The sequence below is a fragment of the Geotrypetes seraphini genome, chromosome 2, assembly GCF_902459505.1.
Source record: "Geotrypetes seraphini chromosome 2, aGeoSer1.1, whole genome shotgun sequence".
Lineage (NCBI taxonomy): Eukaryota > Metazoa > Chordata > Amphibia > Gymnophiona > Dermophiidae > Geotrypetes > Geotrypetes seraphini.
The window spans coordinates 85,672,777-85,691,375 of NC_047085.1; the positions used below are offsets into that span (position 1 = coordinate 85,672,777).

An 18,599-nucleotide genomic window follows, 5' to 3' on the forward strand; every position below is an offset into this window, starting at 1 on the left:
TTATGGCAGTTCTTTTCAGGACTAAGGGCTCCTTTTACGAAGGTGAGCTAGCATTTTTAGCGCACACACCGGATTAGCGCGCGCTAGCCAAAAAACTACTGCCTGCTCAAAAGGAGGCGGTAGTGGCGAGCATGCGCGCTATTCTGTGTGTTAAAGTCCTAGCGCGCCTTCGTAAAAGGAGCCCTAAGTTTTCCATAGCGGTAGCATACAGCTCTGTCAGAGCACATCTCTTCTTAGGTCTAGCCTTCCCACCATAGTTTAGTTGTTGGTTCTTAAACTAAGGTAGTAGCAGGCACACAGCAGACCTTTAGGCACTAGTAAAGGTACTAGGACAAGCAGGTGCCTGGGTTGTTTCTGCCCTTGGTTATATATTTATATAAAAGTTCTACAATTTATTAGCTTTAGTTTTATGTATCCTAATAAAAGCCTTGATACATGTTTACATATTTTAGATAATGAACTAAAATACTGGATAGGCAATATGACTATGTCTGCATTTATTTGCATTCCCTACAAACCACATACTAGGACTGTGCTTGCTTTTTTACAGATAAATTTGGTAAATGATGAGCATGTTAGACGAGTTAATAAAGCTTTCGCAAAAGTGCAGGACAAAGTCACAAACCTCTCACGAAAATTGTCATCTGAATCTCAGCTGAGGCACCAGGTAATCATTTCTTTTTAAAATGGTGTGTGAAACATAGAATAGAAATCAGCTAATTGGAAAGAACATAGGATGAAGGCAAAGTAACCATTTGGACTCTTGGACAGCAGCAGTCAGCTAATTCCCATGATTCAACATTAGCCATCAGTTAAGTAGCAAAAGTGATTTAAATGAACAGAAATGCTTGGTAGACACATTTCTAAGTAGTATTATGTACTTCTGGCTTTCTTGTTGCACACACATTCCTTTCCTTCACCTAAATGCAATTCTCTTCTCTGCTTCTTCCCAAATCTTTATGAGGGCCTAATATCTTCACTTGCAGTTTTTCTTATATTCTGTATATAGCATATGTTGGCAGATAAAGACCTGCAGGGTCCATCCGTCTTCCCAAAATGGTTGTCAGAGTTGAATCTGGCACTCTGTACAGGTTCTACTTGTTCATGATTAAATACTGGTATACTTAGGGGGCCATTTTCAAAGCATTTAGCCACACAAAGTACCATTGTGGTACTTTGTGTGGCTAAGTGCTTTGAAAATAAGCCCCATAATCTCTGTCTCTTCCTGCCAATTTTGAGGCACAGAGTGTAGAAATCTGTCTGTGCTGGTTCTACTTCCCCAACTACTGGAGTTGCTGTCGAAACCCACTCCAGCCTTGATCTTGATTTGTTTTTGCGATTTATAAGACTCAGACCATAGAAGTCTGCCCAGCATTGGTCTTAATTTTCCAACTTCTGAAGTTGCCGTCAATGTTCACTCCAGTTATGAGGTCATTTAAGATTGGCTTTAATTGAATTCCATCCTTTTTCGATAGGGTTATTCCATATCAAGTGGACCATGAGTCCAAGCTCAGCCTTCTCCAAACTGAACAAAATTTTATGTTGATGTTCATTAGGGTCTCAAACAAAACCATGCAAACATTTTTGGCTGGATCTCTGTTGGTTCAGAATAGAGCAGTGGTCTCAAACACATGGCCCTCAAGGGACTATTTTGCGGCCCGCGATCTGTCCTTGCCTAAAGCAGGAGTCCCCAATCTGCTTCCCTTCCCACTGCCCTCCCCCAAGCCACCGCAATCGGGGAACAGGCCAGCGCCCGAGGTCTTAGCTCTCCCAACATATCTTCCCCAGCTCGGAGCCGACCAATTTTCGCCACCCAACGTCAATTCTAATGTCGGGGAGGAAGTTCCGGGCCAGTCAGTCGCTCGATTGTGGCAGCGGCAGCTTGTTCCCCGATTGCGGCGGTGGCGGCCTTTTACCTGATTGCAGCGGTGGCGGCCTGTTCCCCAATGGTGGTGGCTTGGGGGAGGGCAGGGAGAAGTAAAGAAAGAAAGGGGGGACAGAGACAGAAAAAAAGAAGGGAAACGGGACACAGACAGAAAGGGGCATGGAGAGAGGAAGGGCGGGCATGAAGAAAGAAAAAAAGAAAGAAAGAAATGGGGCACGGAGAGAGAGAGAAAGACAGACATATAGAAAGATTGGGGGCATGGATAGAGAGAGAAAGAAAGAAAGAAGGGGCAGGGTGAAAGAAATAAAAAGTTGGGGGAGGGAAGGATACAGATGCCAGACCAGGGGAAAGGGAGGGAGAGAAAGGAAAGAAAGAGATGCCAGACCATGGAAATAGGACGGAAGAAGAGAGAGATAGGAAGGGAAGGTAAGACATGGAAACGTAGATTATCCCAGGACAAGCAGGCAGCATATTCTTTACGCATGGGTGACGTCACCGACGGAGCCCACGGTACGGACCTTTTTACTAGAAAGTTCTAGTTGGCCGCACCGCGCGTGCGCGAGTGCCTTCCCGCCCGACGGAGGAGAGCGTGGTCCCCAGTTTATTCGTTTCCGCGGAGCGAAGAAGACGTGCGTTTTTCAACTCCGATTGAAATCCTCTTTTTGCCTTCCCGCTCGCGTTCTTTTTTCGTTTATTTACCTTCGGGTTCTTTTTTATTTCATTTCCAAAAAAAAAAAAAAAAAAAAATATTTTCTTTTTGTTTCGTTTTTTGTCTTTGCCCCGGCGGGGCCTGTTGTCACGATCCAGGCCTCGGGGTTTGATTTTGCGGAGGCCGTGTTTCCATTCATGCCCCCCAAGCCCGGTTTTAAGAAGTGCCAGCGGTGTGCACGCCCGATCTCCCTCACTGACCCACACAATTGGTGTTTACAGTGTTTGGGACCGGAGCATCGGGCGGACTCGTGCACCCGCTGTGCCACTCTTAAAAAACGCACTTTGAAGAATCGCCAAATCCAGCAAAGTCTGCTGTTCGGCACCGGCCCGACTATGGACTCGACTTCTTCAACTGCGGCACCATCGAAGTCGGCACCGACCACCTCGACACCGCCTGACATTACATCGGCGCCACCGGCGCCAGGTAAGCCGGCTAAGAAGCCTTCCACCCTTGAGCGCCCTCCCACCTCGGTGGCGACACCGGCTCTTTCGGCTCCACGCCGAACTAAAAAGCGCTCCGCTCCGATATCGGTGAGTGCCTCGTCATCGGCCTCCTTATCGCCGGAGCGTAGAGCGGCACCCATGGAACCAAAGCAGAAAAAAGTGGTTCCGGTGCCACCCCTGGATGACCGCATTGCGGCCATCCTCCAGGATAAGTTGCAGGAACAACTCCAAACGCAACTTAAACAGCTCTTGCCCTCTATCCTGGCACCGCTGCTTTCGGTACCAGACCGGCCCGAGCCCCACACCGTCCAACCGGTATCCACGCCATCGGTACCTATGGACCCCTCCATGCCCATTCTCTCGGCACCGCATATCCATGCCCATGCCGAGGCCGTCGCTCTGACGACATCCGATCCTCCTCGGGACCGAGCGGAACACCGGTCTTCCCGCGAACCTGACCGGCACCGTTCTTCCCGGGACCGAGACAGACACAGGTCTTCATCCCCTGGTACCGTCTCGGTACGCTCAGGCAAGTCTCGGTCTAAAGCTCATCATACCGAGCCTTCCACTCCAGTCTCTCGGCACGCACACACCGATGTCAGAGACCCGGACCTCTGGGAGGAATCTCCCCTCGGTACCGAGGAGGATGCATCGTCGTCGGACGAAGAGCCCTCGGCCCCCGATACCACATCTAAACCTGAGCAATCTTCTTTTTCAAAATTCCTCAGGGAGTTATCGGGGGCCTTATCTTTGCCTCTGGAATCTGATTCCAAGAAATCACAAGCTTTCCTGGAGGCATTAGATTTCGATCAACCCCCTAAGGAGTTCCTGAAGTTACCCGTGCATGACATCCTACGGGAAACTTTTTATAAAAATTGGGAAAATCCATTAACTGTCCCTGGGGCACCCCGTAAACTGGATAGCCTTTACAGGGTTATTCCAATCCCGGGATTTGATAAACCCCAGCTGCCCCATGAATCTCTCCTGGTTGAGTCCACTTTAAAAAAGACTCAAGGCTCCAGTGTATATGCCTCTACCCCTCCTGGCAGGGAGGGCAAAACTATGGACAAGTTTGGCAAGCGGCTCTACCAGAATGCCATGCTTGCCAACAGGGCAAACAATTACTCTTTCCACTTTTCATTCTACCTGAAACATCTGGTAATGCAACTCTCCGCCATGCAAAAGTACATGCCGGAGCACAAGGTCCCACTATTCCAGCAGCACATCTCCAGCCTGCTTCAACTTAGAAAATTTATGGTACGCTCCATCTATGACTCCTTTGAGCTCACCTCTCGTGCATCTGCCATCGCTGTGGCCATGCGCCGCCTGGCCTGGCTCAGGGTCTCTGATCTGGATGTCAACCATCAGGACCGACTAGCCAACGCCCCATGTATGGGAGACGAATTGTTCGGAGAGTCTCTGGATACCACCACACAAAAACTCTCCGCCCATGAGACCAGATGGGATACTCTCATTAAACCAAAGAAGAAGGCCCCTCCTGCTCGGCCTTACAAACCACAGTCTTCTTACCAGCGCAGGTTCTCCGCTAGGCCGCTTAACCCGCCTTCACAGCAACCTAGGCGGGCTCGCCAACAACACCACAACCAGGCTCGTGCACAGTCTAATCAACCTGCCAAGCCTCTTCCTCCTGCCAAACCTTCTCAGCCCTTTTGACTCCTCTCTCCAGGGCTTAGCCAGTCTTCCACCCTCATTGCCTCTCCCTCAACCAATCGGGGGCAGGCTCCACATTTTTCTCAGCCGTTGGGAGGTCATCACATCGGACCAGTGGGTCCTCAACATCATCCGCCACGGCTACTCTCTCAACTTCCAGACTCTTCCACCAGACAATCCTCCCGTAGAGTCTGCTTCTCTTTCAACTCAAACCCCCCTCCTCCTGAGGGAGGTCCAATCCCTCCTTCTCCTCAATGCCATCGAAGAAGTACCTCTGGAACAAAGGGGCCGGGGATTCTACTCCCGTTACTTTCTGGTTCCAAAAAAGACAGGAGACCTACGTCCCATTCTCGATCTCAGGGACCTCAACAAATGTCTTGTCAAGGAGAAGTTCAGAATGCTCTCCCTTGCCACGCTTTACCCTCATCTCTCTCAGAACGACTGGCTATGTTCCCTGGACCTCAAAGAGGCCTACACTCACATACCAATCAATCCAGCTTCCCGTCGCTACCTAAGATTCCAGGTGCACCATCGCCATTATCAGTACAAAGTGCTACCTTTTGGCCTCGCTTCATCACCCAGGGTGTTCACCAAATGCCTCATTGTGGCGGCGGCCTTCCTCAGGTCTCACAACCTCCAGGTGTTTCCCTACTTGGACGATTGGTTGGTGAAAGCACCTACGTCTCCGCTTGTGCTACAAGCCACTCATCAGACCATCTCTCTCCTCCACCTCCTGGGGTTCGAGATCAACTACCCCAAGTCGCATCTGCTTCCCACGCAGCGCCTTCAGTTCATTGGAGCAGTTCTCGACACCACACTAATGAGGGCGTTTCTCCCCTCCGACCGTCAGCGGAACCTGCTCCGCCTGTGTCGTCAGGTGCTCCTTCATCACTCCATTTCTGCCAGACAGATGATGGTCCTCCTGGGCCACATGGCCTCGACGGTGCATGTGCTTCCCCTGGCACGACTCCACCTCAGGACACCTCAATGGACTCTGGCCAACCAATGGTCGCAGACCTCGAATCTTCTTTCTCATCCCATCTCTGTGACATCGTCTCTTCAGCAATCTCTACAATGGTGGTTGAACTCCTCAAATCTTTCCAGGGGCCTTCTTTTTCATCTGCCCCCGCATTCCATGACCATCACCACGGATGCCTCCCCTTATGCATGGGGAGCTCACCTGGGAGACCTACGCACCCAAGGTCTTTGGACCCCGCAGGAGCGTCTTCATCACATCAATTTCCTGGAACTACGAGCCATGTTCTATGCTCTCAAGGCCTTCCAGCACCTTCTTTGCCCTCAGGTTCTGCTCCTGTGCACGGACAACCAAGTTGCCATGTACTACATCAACAAACAGGGCGGCACCGGATCTCGCCTCCTTTGTCAGGAGGCTCTTCGCATTTGGACCTGGGCCACGGCCCGCAGTCTCTTCCTCAAGGCTGTCTACATCCAGGGCGAACAGAACTCCCTGGCCGACAATCTCAGCCGCATCCTTCAACCTCACGAGTGGACTTTGGACCCTCCCACGCTTCACTCCATCTTTGCTCGCTGGGGCACTCCGCAGGTGGACCTATTCGCAGCTCCTCACAACCATCAGCTGCCCCAGTTCTGCTCCAGACTCTTCTCTCCTCATCGTCTGGCCCCGGATGCATTCCTTCTCGACTGGACGGATCGGTTCCTCTATGCCTTTCCTCCTCTACCTCTGATGTTGCGGACTTTATCCAAACTCCGCAGGGACGGAGCCACCATGATCCTCATAGCTCCCCGGTGGCCTCGTCAACACTGGTTCTCCCTCCTGCTTCAGCTCAGCTCCAGGGATCCCATTCCTCTGCCTGTGTTTCCTACTCTACTTACACAGCAACATCAGTCTCTACTACATCCCAATCTGTCTTCGCTCCACCTGACAGCTTGGTTTCTCTCGGGCTGACCTCTTCAGGAAATCTGTCTCAGCCTGTCCGTCTCATTTTGGACGCCTCCAGGAAACCGACCACCCTCCAATGTTACCATCAGAAGTGGACCAGGTTCTCCTCTTGGTGCCTCCGTCATCATCACAATCCCACCTCTTTAGCGGTGGAAACTGTTCTGGACTACTTGCTCTCCCTGTCCAACGCAGGCCTCAAGTCTACCTCTATCAGAGTCCATCTCAGTGCCATCACGGCTTTTCATGAACCTGTCTTAGGAAAACCTCTCACGGCTCACCCTCTGGTTTCCCGATTCATGAGGGGCCTCTTCAACATCAAACCACCTCTGAAGCCTCCTCCGGTCGTCTGGGACCTGAATGTGGTTTTATCTGCCCTCATGAAACCTCCCTTTGAGCCGCTTGCCACAACTTCGCTCAAATTTCTGACATGGAAGGTTCTTTTCCTCATTGCCATCACCTCTGCCAGGAGGGTTAGTGAGCTTCATGCACTGGTTGCCGATCCACCGTTCACTATTTTTCACCATGACAAGGTGGTTCTGCGCACCCATCCAAAGTTCCTTCCAAAGGTGGTCTCAGCTTTTCACCTCAACCAGTCCATTGTGTTGCCTGTTTTCTTTCCGAAACCTCATTCACATCCCGGAGAACAGGCATTGCACAGTCTTGACTGCAAGCGTGCCCTGGCTTACTATCTTGATCGTACAAGGGCTCACCGCTTGTCCCCTCAGCTCTTCCTGACCTTCGACCCAAATCGTTTGGGTCGACCGGTCTCTAAACGGACGCTATCCAACTGGCTTGCAGCTTGCATCGCGTTCTGTTACGCTCGGGCCGGTCTGTCACTAGACGGCGCTGTCACGGCCCACAGGGTAAGAGCTATGGCCGCTTCTGTTGCTTTCCTCCGTTCCACACCCATTGAGGAAATCTGCAAGGCGGCCACCTGGTCCTCAGTTCACACATTCACTACTCACTACTGTCTGGATGCTTTCTCCAGACGGGATGGGCACTTCGGCCAATCTGTACTTCAGAATTTATTTTCCTAATGGCCAACCATCCCTCCTCCCTCTTTGTTAGCTTGGAGGTCACCCATGCGTAAAGAATATGCTGCCTGCTTGTCCTGGGATAAAGCACAGTTACTTACCGTAACAGGTGTTATCCAGGGACAGCAGGCAGATATTCTTACGTCCCACCCTCCTCCCCGGGTTGGCTTCTTAGCTGGCTTATACTAACTGGGGACCACGCTCTCCTCCGTCGGGCGGGAAGGCACTCGCGCACGCGCGGTGCGGCCAACTAGAACTTTCTAGTAAAAAGGTCCGTACCGTGGGCTCCGTCGGTGACGTCACCCATGCGTAAAGAATATCTGCCTGCTGTCCCTGGATAACACCTGTTACGGTAAGTAACTGTGCTTTTTGAAAAGAAAGCAGAAAAATTGAACATTTAAGTTAATGCCAAAGATGGATGCAAGGCAGAAAGTGAAGACGGAGAGAAAAACAGTCAAAGGACAAGAAGGCCCTGGAAAAATAGTTGAAAGCACAGAAAAATAAAGTCACCAGACAACAAAGGTAGGGAAAATGATTTTATTTTCAATATAGTGATTGAAATGTGCCAGTTTTGAGAAAGAAAAGATATTAAACTTTAAATGTGAGGGCTGCAGAAAAAATAGTTAATGTCTTATTAAAGAAATGACAATTTTGCATAAGGTAAAACTCTTTATAGTTTATATATCTTTCCTTTTAACTGTTAAAGGAAAGTTTTATAAACTATAAAGAGTTTTACCTCATGCAAAATTGTCATTTCTTTAATAAAACATTAACTATTTTTTTCTGCGGCCCTCCAAGTACCTACAAATTCAATATGTGGCCCCGCAAAGGGTTTGAGTTTGAGACCACTGGAATAGAGGCTATCTACAAAGTGCTATGCTCCACATTACACAGATCAGCTACTTTGTTCAGATGCTGCAGCCTAATAAAACCTGTCAGAGGACTAAAAAATTTTAGATTAGTACAACCAGGGCTGTGGAGTTGGTAGATAAATCCTTCAAATCCAAGTCTTCAGTTTCTGGTACCCACAACTCTGACTCCAGGTACCCAAAATTGTCTCCAACTCCTTGACTCTGACTCCACAGCCCTGAGTACAACCCCTGGTACTAAGTTCTTGTGCAAAGTTTGGAACCTAACATGAGCTTGTCTCCCTTTTTATGGGCCAGCAAGCTATGTGAAAAATGGTACAATAAGAAATTTAAGGCCTACTTTGATGACTCCTCTGCTCCTGACCTATATTTTAATTCAGGACACAACTGGACCAGTAGTTGTGGTCGGCAGTACATTTATTCATAAGCCACAGTGGCAACCATTTATGGGATTCGCCACCTGCTGGAAGCAAAGATATAACAACATAAATATTTGATGCCACTTTCTTATGCAAATCTTTGCCAATTTTGGGGTGCAGATCTATCTATTATTTTTTTCTTATGTCATTTCAAAGAGCTTCTTTTTGGGTACAAAAGTCACCTGGTTTCATCATGGACACAGCCTTGCTTTGGTCAGAATTAGAGAATGACACTGGGACAAATTTTTCCCCATCCCCACAGGAACTCATTTTCCCATCCTGGTGAGTTCTTTTCCTGTCCCTGCCCCATTCCTGCAAACTCTGTCTTTAATATCATAAGTGTTCGAGGCTTGTGCAGTTAAGGCAGAGCTTACAAGAATGGGATGGGGCGTGGAAAAAGACGTGCATCATTTGCATCCATGGATACACTGTTATACAGAACCATCTTCAGTGCCCTATTCTGTAACATGCAAATGATTTAGAGAGGTGACATTTTACAGTGCAGTTAAACTTGTTGTGCTTACCATGCTTTTAGCTTATGACATCTTGTTTTGCCATGTACTTTTATAAATGACCCCTCGAAATGGAAGTTAGTTGTGCTGTGTTATTGCTGTGTTATTTACTGAATGCAAGACCAGACATGCAAAAGTATCATCTTTGCAAGGAACTGTGATGTCACATCAAAATGTCATGTTAGCAGTATGTGTTGAGGTAGATATTTTGGGAACATGCCCTTACCTGTGAACACCATTGTGCCATTTATGGAACTTCTTTGGCACAAGCCATGGAAAATCACCCTGTGATGGAATTGGAGGAACATATAAAACATTTAGCTGGCCATGCTAGTTTACAACACCTCTTCAAGACCCAAATTTTGACAACAAAGGGTCTGTTTGACTTTTGCGACAAAAGTGTCCCTGGTATCAAATTTTTCTTTATTCCAAAGGAGGACATTGAATCTATCAGGCCTGTTCTGGATGAGAGGTTTAGCAAAGGTCATACAGTTGCTGGGACAAGAGAAAATGAATTAAAGCACATTGATGCAACTAAATTATGCATTAGCAAAATTTCAAATGACATCACCCTATTCATTGCAGGTGTTTTGGTTGGTATTTAGCTTGCATCTATGCAGTTGTTGGTGGATTGGCCATGTATGTGAGATCTCAATTGAGGAACATGTCTTGGTCAACGTTTTGCACCTTATTGGCCACATTGTAGAGACACCTGTTGGGTTCCAGAAGAGCATATTATTGCTACCCTTGATATACTCACAACAACTTCATCAGGCACTTTGTCAACTATTGATAAGATGTTCAAAAGCATTTGCAAGTCAGGAAAAGAAATTAAGTGCATTTTTGTAAAATCTGCAGTTTAAACAATTTTGTTATGCTGTGCCTTTTCTTGTGCTTAAAGCTTGACAACCCATGGCTGGTGCCTTTTCTGGCTATCAGGAGCCGTCCCTAGGCGATGGGGATGCCAATTGTACTAAATTGATAATGTCTTAGCAACCACTGACCAATGAATCGTAATTAATGTACCATTGTTTTACAACAACTTTAATGATTAATTTATGAAAATATTCTGAGCAGAGATATGTTATAAGCTTAAAGCATGGTAAGCACAAAAAGCTTAGCTGCATTGTAAAACATAATGGCTCTAGCTCATTTGTGTTTTACACAATAGGGTGCCAAAGATGGCTCTGTGTGTCTAAGTCCAATTTTGGACGTCTGAGAAATGCACCCAAAAATTAGGAGGCAACAACGTCCATTTTCTAAACTGCTAGATGTCTTTTTAAAAAATTATTATTATTGTCTATCTACTTGTAGATGTTTTGGCCTTTAGGACATTAAACTTTTCAGCTATTTTCAAAAGGAAAAACATTCAAGTCCAAAAGCAAGCCATTTAGACAGAGGTGAGGCTACCATTTATACTACACTGGCCACACAGCCATGCCAGCAGGACAGTGGAACACCTTAGGGAAGACTGTTGTGAACTTCACATAACCTGTGTCAGGTGTACATTTCACCCTCCCCCCGAGTAGCTCGTATGACTGCGGTTTTGGTGGGATCTACTTTCCACCGTAAATGTAGTAGGTAGGGTGGGATATGTGCCTGGTCACTCTTTCTAAGGTTCACTACACCGCTCAGCAAGCTACTCCAGATACCTGCTCTGCTAGGATTTCCTATATGAAGTGCTGCTGTTGGGTTGAGTCATTGACCACTAGGTGACATAATCCCTCATCTGGTCAGTTTGGGTATATTTATGGCACTTAGACGCTTTTAAATTGGATGTCTTGGAAAATGTTTGATTATCACTGAAAGCATCCAAGCGCTAATCCCAGCCATAACATGTCTCCAACTTGCCCTCTTGAACTTTGGACACACAGCAGACAAAAAGGCAAGCAGGAAGTCATTTTCGAATTGGCACTTTTGGCGATTTAAAACATCCAAGTGCCGATTTATGCCATTTTTTTTGGACATCTTTCTTTTTTGAAATTTAGCCTCATCGTGGATCTCTGCATGGAAATATTTGATGCATGTCTTTGGGACCTTAATTCTGACCAAAGTAAGGCTGGGTCCAAGATGAAACAGGGTGGCTTTTGCAGAAAAAAGATGCTCTTTCAAATGACATAAAAATGAAAAAATTAACAAATACACAATAGAGATATTTTCATCCAAAAATGGTGAAAATTTGCACAACAAAGTTACATCACATCTTTGTCATTATATCTTTGCTTCCACTTGGGGCTTGTAATTCCATTTTCATAGGTCACCCTTTACGTGTTACCCACTGAAACGCTGAGGGGGGAAAAAGTACTCACTGCAGGTACGGGGACAAGGCCATCCACTGCCCCGTGGAGTGGTGAATGGCCTTGTCCCTGCTGTTAAGGGAGAGAACGCACGCAGCCCCTTCCCACCTACTCGAAGCTATCTATCTCCCTCCCCCTTACCTTCGCGATGCGTTTTAAGTAACTTCTTCACAAAACCATCGGAGCCTGCAAGCATCTCCTCTGATGCAACTTCCGGTTGCGTCAGAAGAGAAGCTTCTGCCCACACATGCACGCTACTGCTTGCATTCTCTGACGGCTTTGAAGAAGTTACTCAAAACGCACCGCGAAGGTAAAGGGGAGGGAGATAGATAGATTTGGGGAGGTGGCAGCAAGGGGTGCCGAAAGACAGTGAGGTGGTGAGAGAGAAGGGTGGTGGAGGAAAGGAGCAGATGCTGAAGGGGGGTAGGGAGAAGATGCTGGAAGGGAAGAAGACAGAGATGCCAGACTATGGGGGAGCGGAGGGAAGATTGGTGCCAGACCAATGGGGTTGGGGGTGAAGGGAGAGGCACATTAACATCAAATGGAAGACGCAGAGAAGACAGACAGTGAATGGAAGGAATTGAATGAGAAGATAAGGGAAGCAGAAACCAGATGACAAAGGTAGAAAAAAAAATTGTATTTATTTATTTTGCTTTAGGATAAAGTAGTATATTAGTTGTGTTTATTAAAAACTTTGTAAACAAAGCCCTGTCAGCTGAACATCTTTCTCTAGTTCAGCAGCCAGAACTTTGATTTATAAGAAGGAAATAAGCTAAATATTGCAGTACTGAGGCTTGTATGGATGCTGCGTGGATAGTAGTCACAGGGACGGGGCAAATTCCCCCCCCCCCCCCCGTGTCAGATTAATCCTCCAGGCATGTGCTCTTATCCTTTTGGCCATTTCTCCAGCGCCTGGGCTTAAGAGCAAGCTGTTCTCATCTGCCTCTTTCCCCTATTGAGAAGGCTTTCCTTTTTTCACCAAAGATTCCAATATCCTTCCTGCATTGCACCTTGCATCTATCCAGGCAGCAGGCAGACATCAGTTTTCCACTAAAGTTTAACTTCCACCACAGCAATAATTGAGAATCTATGTCTCGAGTCACTCCTTCACCCTGGGAATTTGTCATCCAGTTCAAAAGCATCCAGCTGCAAAGATGCATCCTGCTTGCGCAGAACTCTTACATAACATAGTAGATATGGTTCATCTAGTCTGCCTAGCAAGATAAACTCAAAGTATGATATGATATTGTCCTAAATCTGATTGTGAATGTCAATCTGTAACCTGTTCTGAGCTCCTGGGAGAATGGGATATAAATCAAAACAAATAAAAAAATAAATGCATACTTGATCTTGATTTGCCATTGCCATTTTCAGGATCCAGGCTTGTTTTTCCAGTTATCAGTTTCACTTTTTTGTAACAACCAGTTGAAAATTAAGAAAGCAATTATCTTTTGAATGTTGGCTTGGTTTAGCTGGCTGTTCAAACAATGCTTAGATTTTTCTTCTTGATGGGATGAAAATCTTTAAAGAACCAAGCAGAAAAATCTGGGGAAAAATGTGAAGAGCTAAAGTGGTGGTAGTGAACTTATAAGATGAAGCTCTTTGTCAAGTGAAAAACTGATTACCGTATTTTCACCCATATACTGTGCACCCGTGTAAAACGCACACGCGTATACTGCGCATGCTAAAACCTCCTCCCGCCTACTCCGAACCGGCATCCTCCTCCCCGCTTGCTTACCCGCGTTTTACAACTTTTTTTTTTCAATCTGATCTGGCATCCCCCCTACGAACCGGTGTCACCCCTCCCTCCCCCGCGATCCTACATCCCCCCCCAGCACCGCAAAACATCTCTTACCCAATTGGGCACCGGCACCAGCACCAATGCACAGGATGTGCCAGTGCCAGTGCCCGAAGATCCTCCCTCGTTGGTTTGGGCTGGGCGGGAGAGATTCTCCTTCTTCCTGCGCCGGGCTGGACTCCGGAGAGAGCGAGACCAGAAGGCTTTGAGCATGCGCAAATGCTCAAAGCCTAGTCCAGCCCGGCACAGGAAGAAGGAGGATCTCTCCCACCCAGCCCAAACCAACGAGGGAGGATCTTCTGGCACTGGCACGTCCTGTGCATTGGTGCTGGTGTCTGTGCCCAATCGGGTAAGAGATGTTTTGCGGTGCTGGGGGGGGGGGAATGTAGGATCGCGGGGGAGGGGGGTGACGCGAATGGGGGGGGGAGGATGCCGATCGGATTGAAAAAAAAAAGTTGTAAAACACGCTCACACGTATAACGCGCACGGTTTGTAAAATCGTTTATAACGCATGCGTGAAAATACGGTAATAGACCAATGGCTAGAGGAAGTTTAGGTATATGCTTTAAAGCCTTTCTTGAAAGCTCTAAGTTTTATGTCATACCAAGTACAGATCACAGGATTAGCTATGTCTAATTCTATGTTATCAAAGAATAAAAAATCTCTCCCCCAAACAACCTTGAAATTTTTGTTTAGGGTACTCTTTTAACCTTTCTTTAGCTATTGGCTTTGGTGCTGATTGTTTCCTGTAATTGTGTCTTTGCTCATTTCCTCTAGCCCATCACTCACGTCTTTTCTCTTTTCCTTAATTTCCTCTACTATTCCATATTTCATAGAATGTTTAATGGTTTTACCTAAACTGAAACCTTAATTGCAGTCCCTTGGATTGAAAATCTACCTCTCTCTCTTATTACTACATTTTTATATGTACAGGTGGAAGTTTATAAATGAAAACTTTAACAGAATAGAAAAACGTATTATTGTGGCAAAAGTATTCAGTAGAAAGACTTGCTATTTGTTTCCTGGTGGAAATTCTAAACAGCTTCTCAGGTTTAAATTTTAGTAACTACAACCTCTGTTCAGTAAATTCATGAAATTTAACTCTGTTGTTTTTTTCTCTCTTAGAATCCAAAGCAGCCTGAAGGTGAACCACCAAACATCGATGAAGCCACAAATTTGTTTTCTCAGTTGTGAACATGAAAAAACTACAATTTGAGGAGCAAAATGACCACACACATAAGTGACTGCAAAAAAAAAAAGCAACATCTTACCACCACCAATTGTTGATTAAGTCAAGCCATGGATCTTAATTAAGCAGGCTTTATTCAAAACTCTCCCCTCCCCCATAAATGAATGTATATCAGAAAAAAGAATACTTAGTTAATATTTTATTCAGGTTTAATAAAAAGAAATCTGGTGAAATTTACAAGATGATGGTACATCTTACTATAAACTACACAAGCAGTAACCTTTCCTAAAATAAATATAGGAAAGTGAAAAGTCTGAAGTCAGCAAAATATGAGGCACTTAAAGTGCTAAAACAGAAGGCACTTGACAATGTATGCACTGAAACATCTATCCTAACACATCCTTTATTTTGCCTTTAAAAGTGGCAGTGATACAATTACATTAGCAGTGGACTAAAAGGAGATAACTAGCTTTGTGGCAGTGAAGTTTTAGAAGATTAAAAATTTAATCAGTTACAGTATGGAGCAATTGTCAAGTGACAGAATGCAGCCTGGATCATATTAAATACATCATACAAAGTACTATGAAGCATTTTCCATCTATTTGTTTATTTCCATCCCACTAGAATATTCACACAAGGCAAATGGGACTTCAGCTTGCTATGATTTTAAGTCATACCAACATATATGGTATTGTTATGGTTATGTGCGCAAATGGTGTATCTATGTAAAAGTACACTGGTATAGTGCATCCACACAGTGCATACGGAGTATGTATGCTTTGTGAAGAAAAAAAAAATCCATGTATAATGCATGAAAATATGGTAGGGGACATACCTTTGCTTCTTTCCAGCCTCAGCTAGTAGCACCATATTTCTTGTTCACTGAAATATACAGCAGTAATGTCTTTAAAAAGACAACCAACACTTTTCTCATAATTTAAAGCCTCAGTGGTAAAAGGATACCCTCGAGCAGCAGGGGACCCCAAAAAAACTTGTGTTCAAGTTTACCCTTTCAAAAAAAATGAAAAGCTCACACCTACTATGTTTAACCGAAAATAAGACCTACCCCAAAAATAAGCCCTAGCAGGATTTTCGGGGTAGGTATTTTTTTATTTATAATTTTTCACAATAACTTCCAAGCATAATAGGGGTAGGTCTTAATATAAACCCTATCCCTAAAATAAGGCCTAGTACTGGGATTCGCTGGCAGTTTCCCTTCCCTCCTTTGTGCAGCAGAACCTTTGAGTGAGTACCCATCGTGTAGCTGAATCCCTAGCCTTCCCTCCCTCCTATCGGAATCCCACCGCGTGCCTTACTTACCTCCCTAAGCAGCGTTGGGCCAGCAGCACTCTAAACGGGCTGCTTCGGCCTTGTCTGCCCATAAATTCACTGCCGCATTACTGATGATGTCATCAGTAACGCAGCAGTGAATTCATGGGTGTAAAAGGCCGAAATGGCTTGTTTAGAGTGCTGCTGGCCCGATGCTGCTTTGGGAGGTAAGTAAGGCTCATGGTGGGGTTCTGATGGGAGAAAGGATGGTATTGTGCTCGCTCAAGGGTTCTGCTGCACGAAAGAGAGGGAGGGAGAGATGATCATGTGCATACCCCAAAAATAAGACCTAATGCCTTTTTTGGGCTTAAAATTAATATCAGACATCATCTTATTTTTGGGGAAACACGGTATAAAGCATACAAGTGAAACAAGAACAGGTACAAGGAAAGTGGACGTTTCAGGTTACCAGAGCCCTTTTGGTAAGGGATGGTACCAAGTACTGCTGCCCAATTCAGGGAAAACATTTTTGATTCGATTTGGCCTACTGAATTAATTTTTAAATTCACTTTTCCCACCTAATTGGGTGTTTTTCCAAAATATTTCTGGCAGGTCGAAAATGTTCTGGCGGGTTTATTTTGTAGCCTCTTCACCCACCCCAGCCCCATGCCGGTGCTGCTGTGTAAGCAAAAAATACTTCTTTGTTAAGGCATAGCTCATGCTGTCTAACACCAGCTCTGGTAGGACACACATTTCAAATTTGACATATTGTAATCACAAAACAGAAATTAAATTATTTTTTCTACCTTTTGTTGTCTGGTCATTTTATTATTCAAATCATGTTGGTCCCAGACTCTGGTTTCTGTTTGTCTTCTGTTAACTAAGTGCCAGGGTCTCCTGCCCATTTGACATTTTCTTCTTTTTCGATGCTCTCCATCCATTTTCCATCTCTGTACCTTCCCTTCCACTTGTTTCTTTCCTACTGTCTACCCTCCCTCTCTCCGTGCGTTGTGCCCTGGGTCAAACCTTTCTAGTCCCCTCCATCATCATATGCACCATCTCTCCCTGTCCATCCTATCTCCACCAATTCTTCCTCTCTCCTTCCCCCATGTGGAGCAGCTTTCCTTCTAATGCCCCTGTGCAGCACCTCCCAACTGACCTCATCCCCAACCCCCTTTGTGCCTCCTAAAGTAGTAGCAGCAGCGGAGGTGGTGACCAGCTTCCCTCTACCGCATCATCAGTGATGTCATTGGTAACACAGCAGAGGGAAGCCAGGCCAGGAGAAGCCTGTACTGCCTCTACCAAACCGGACACTGCTGCTGCTACTTTAGGAGGCCCGGAGGTATGTCAGGAATCAAAGAGTCCAATTTTTATTGGAAAGTGAAATCAATTCAAAATCAGTGGGGCAGCACTATTACCAAGAAAATATGAATGCAAAGCAGAGAGGGAAAATATGCCACAGCCATACAGTTTCCAGAACAGTATAAAAACAAATTATGGTGTGTTTCAGCAACATAAGCTAGTTCTCAGCAATTGTCCTGTGAACAGTATTAGTTTTTACTGAAATGGAGAAGTAGCACAGTTGTCTTATTAATCCACATTACTTGCACAGAAATAATGATTAAATAAAAACACAAGATGTGACCTTGGTAATGGACTAACTTTATACATTTAAAATCTTCAGTAGCAGACACCCTTTTTCAGTGGACTTAAATTAGATCCAGAAAGCTAGCCATCCACATTGCACTTTTTTTAAAAAATCTATTAGTGCAAAGTAAATAATAGAAGAAGAAAAAAAGACATTCCAGAAAATAAAATAGTAATACATTTTAGATGATGCAACAGTCATTTAAAATAGGAAAATAAAATGTTGATACTAATCTATTGGCCAAGTTGGGTTACTACTACTGTGAATTAGTATATTTATTCAGACTTTTTTTTTCCACTATCCTCTCCCCCCAAAAGAAGTTGGCACAAACATTCCACACAGCTAATGGTTGTGAAATTGACCAATGGGGGAGCATTGAGGTTTCTTTTTGTTTAATTTGAACTGAAGTTAACTGTGTGACCCATTACTCCTGCATGGTATGATATGCTTGTTTAGCAAAATTTTCTATTTTTGATTGGCTATACATTTTGTTACCCTACTTTTTGTAGTATTCATAGATTTGGGGTAAAATACCACACACTAACATAGTAACATAGTAACATAGTAGATGACGGCAGATAAAGACCCGAATGGTCCATCCAGTCTGCCCAACCTGATTCAATTTAAAATTTTTTTTTTTTTTTTTTCTTAGCTATTTCTGGGCGAGAATCCAAAGCTTTACCCGGTACTGTGCTTGGGTTCCAACTGCCGAAATCTCTGTTAAGACTTACTCCAGCCCATCTACACCCTCCCAGCCATTGAAGCCCTCCCCTGCCCATCCTCCTCCAAACGGCCATACACAGACACAGACCGTACAAGTCTGCCCAGTAACTGGCCTAGTTCAATCTTTAATATTATTTTCTGATTCTAAATCAATAATCAATAATGCACCTTAGTAATTACAGCCCTCAGTCTTGAAGGCACACTTGGTT

The 18,599-nt window shown here is 45.3% G+C and overlaps 1 protein-coding gene across 3 annotated transcripts in view; it reads left to right on the forward strand.

Annotated features, from left to right (window-relative positions):
* The window catches only part of RBIS (ribosomal biogenesis factor), a 42,996-nt gene extending 26,171 nt beyond the window's left edge, over positions 1–16,825 (forward strand). For all 3 annotated transcript variants that reach the window (XM_033934731.1, XM_033934729.1, XM_033934730.1), the window contains exons 3-4: positions 551–667; positions 14,687–16,825. In XM_033934731.1, coding sequence (XP_033790622.1) covers positions 551–667; positions 14,687–14,755 — 186 coding nt within the window. In that variant the 3' untranslated portion in view covers positions 14,756–16,825. The remainder of the gene's footprint in view (positions 1–550; positions 668–14,686) is intronic.
* The last annotated feature ends 1,774 nt before the right edge of the window (positions 16,826–18,599 follow it).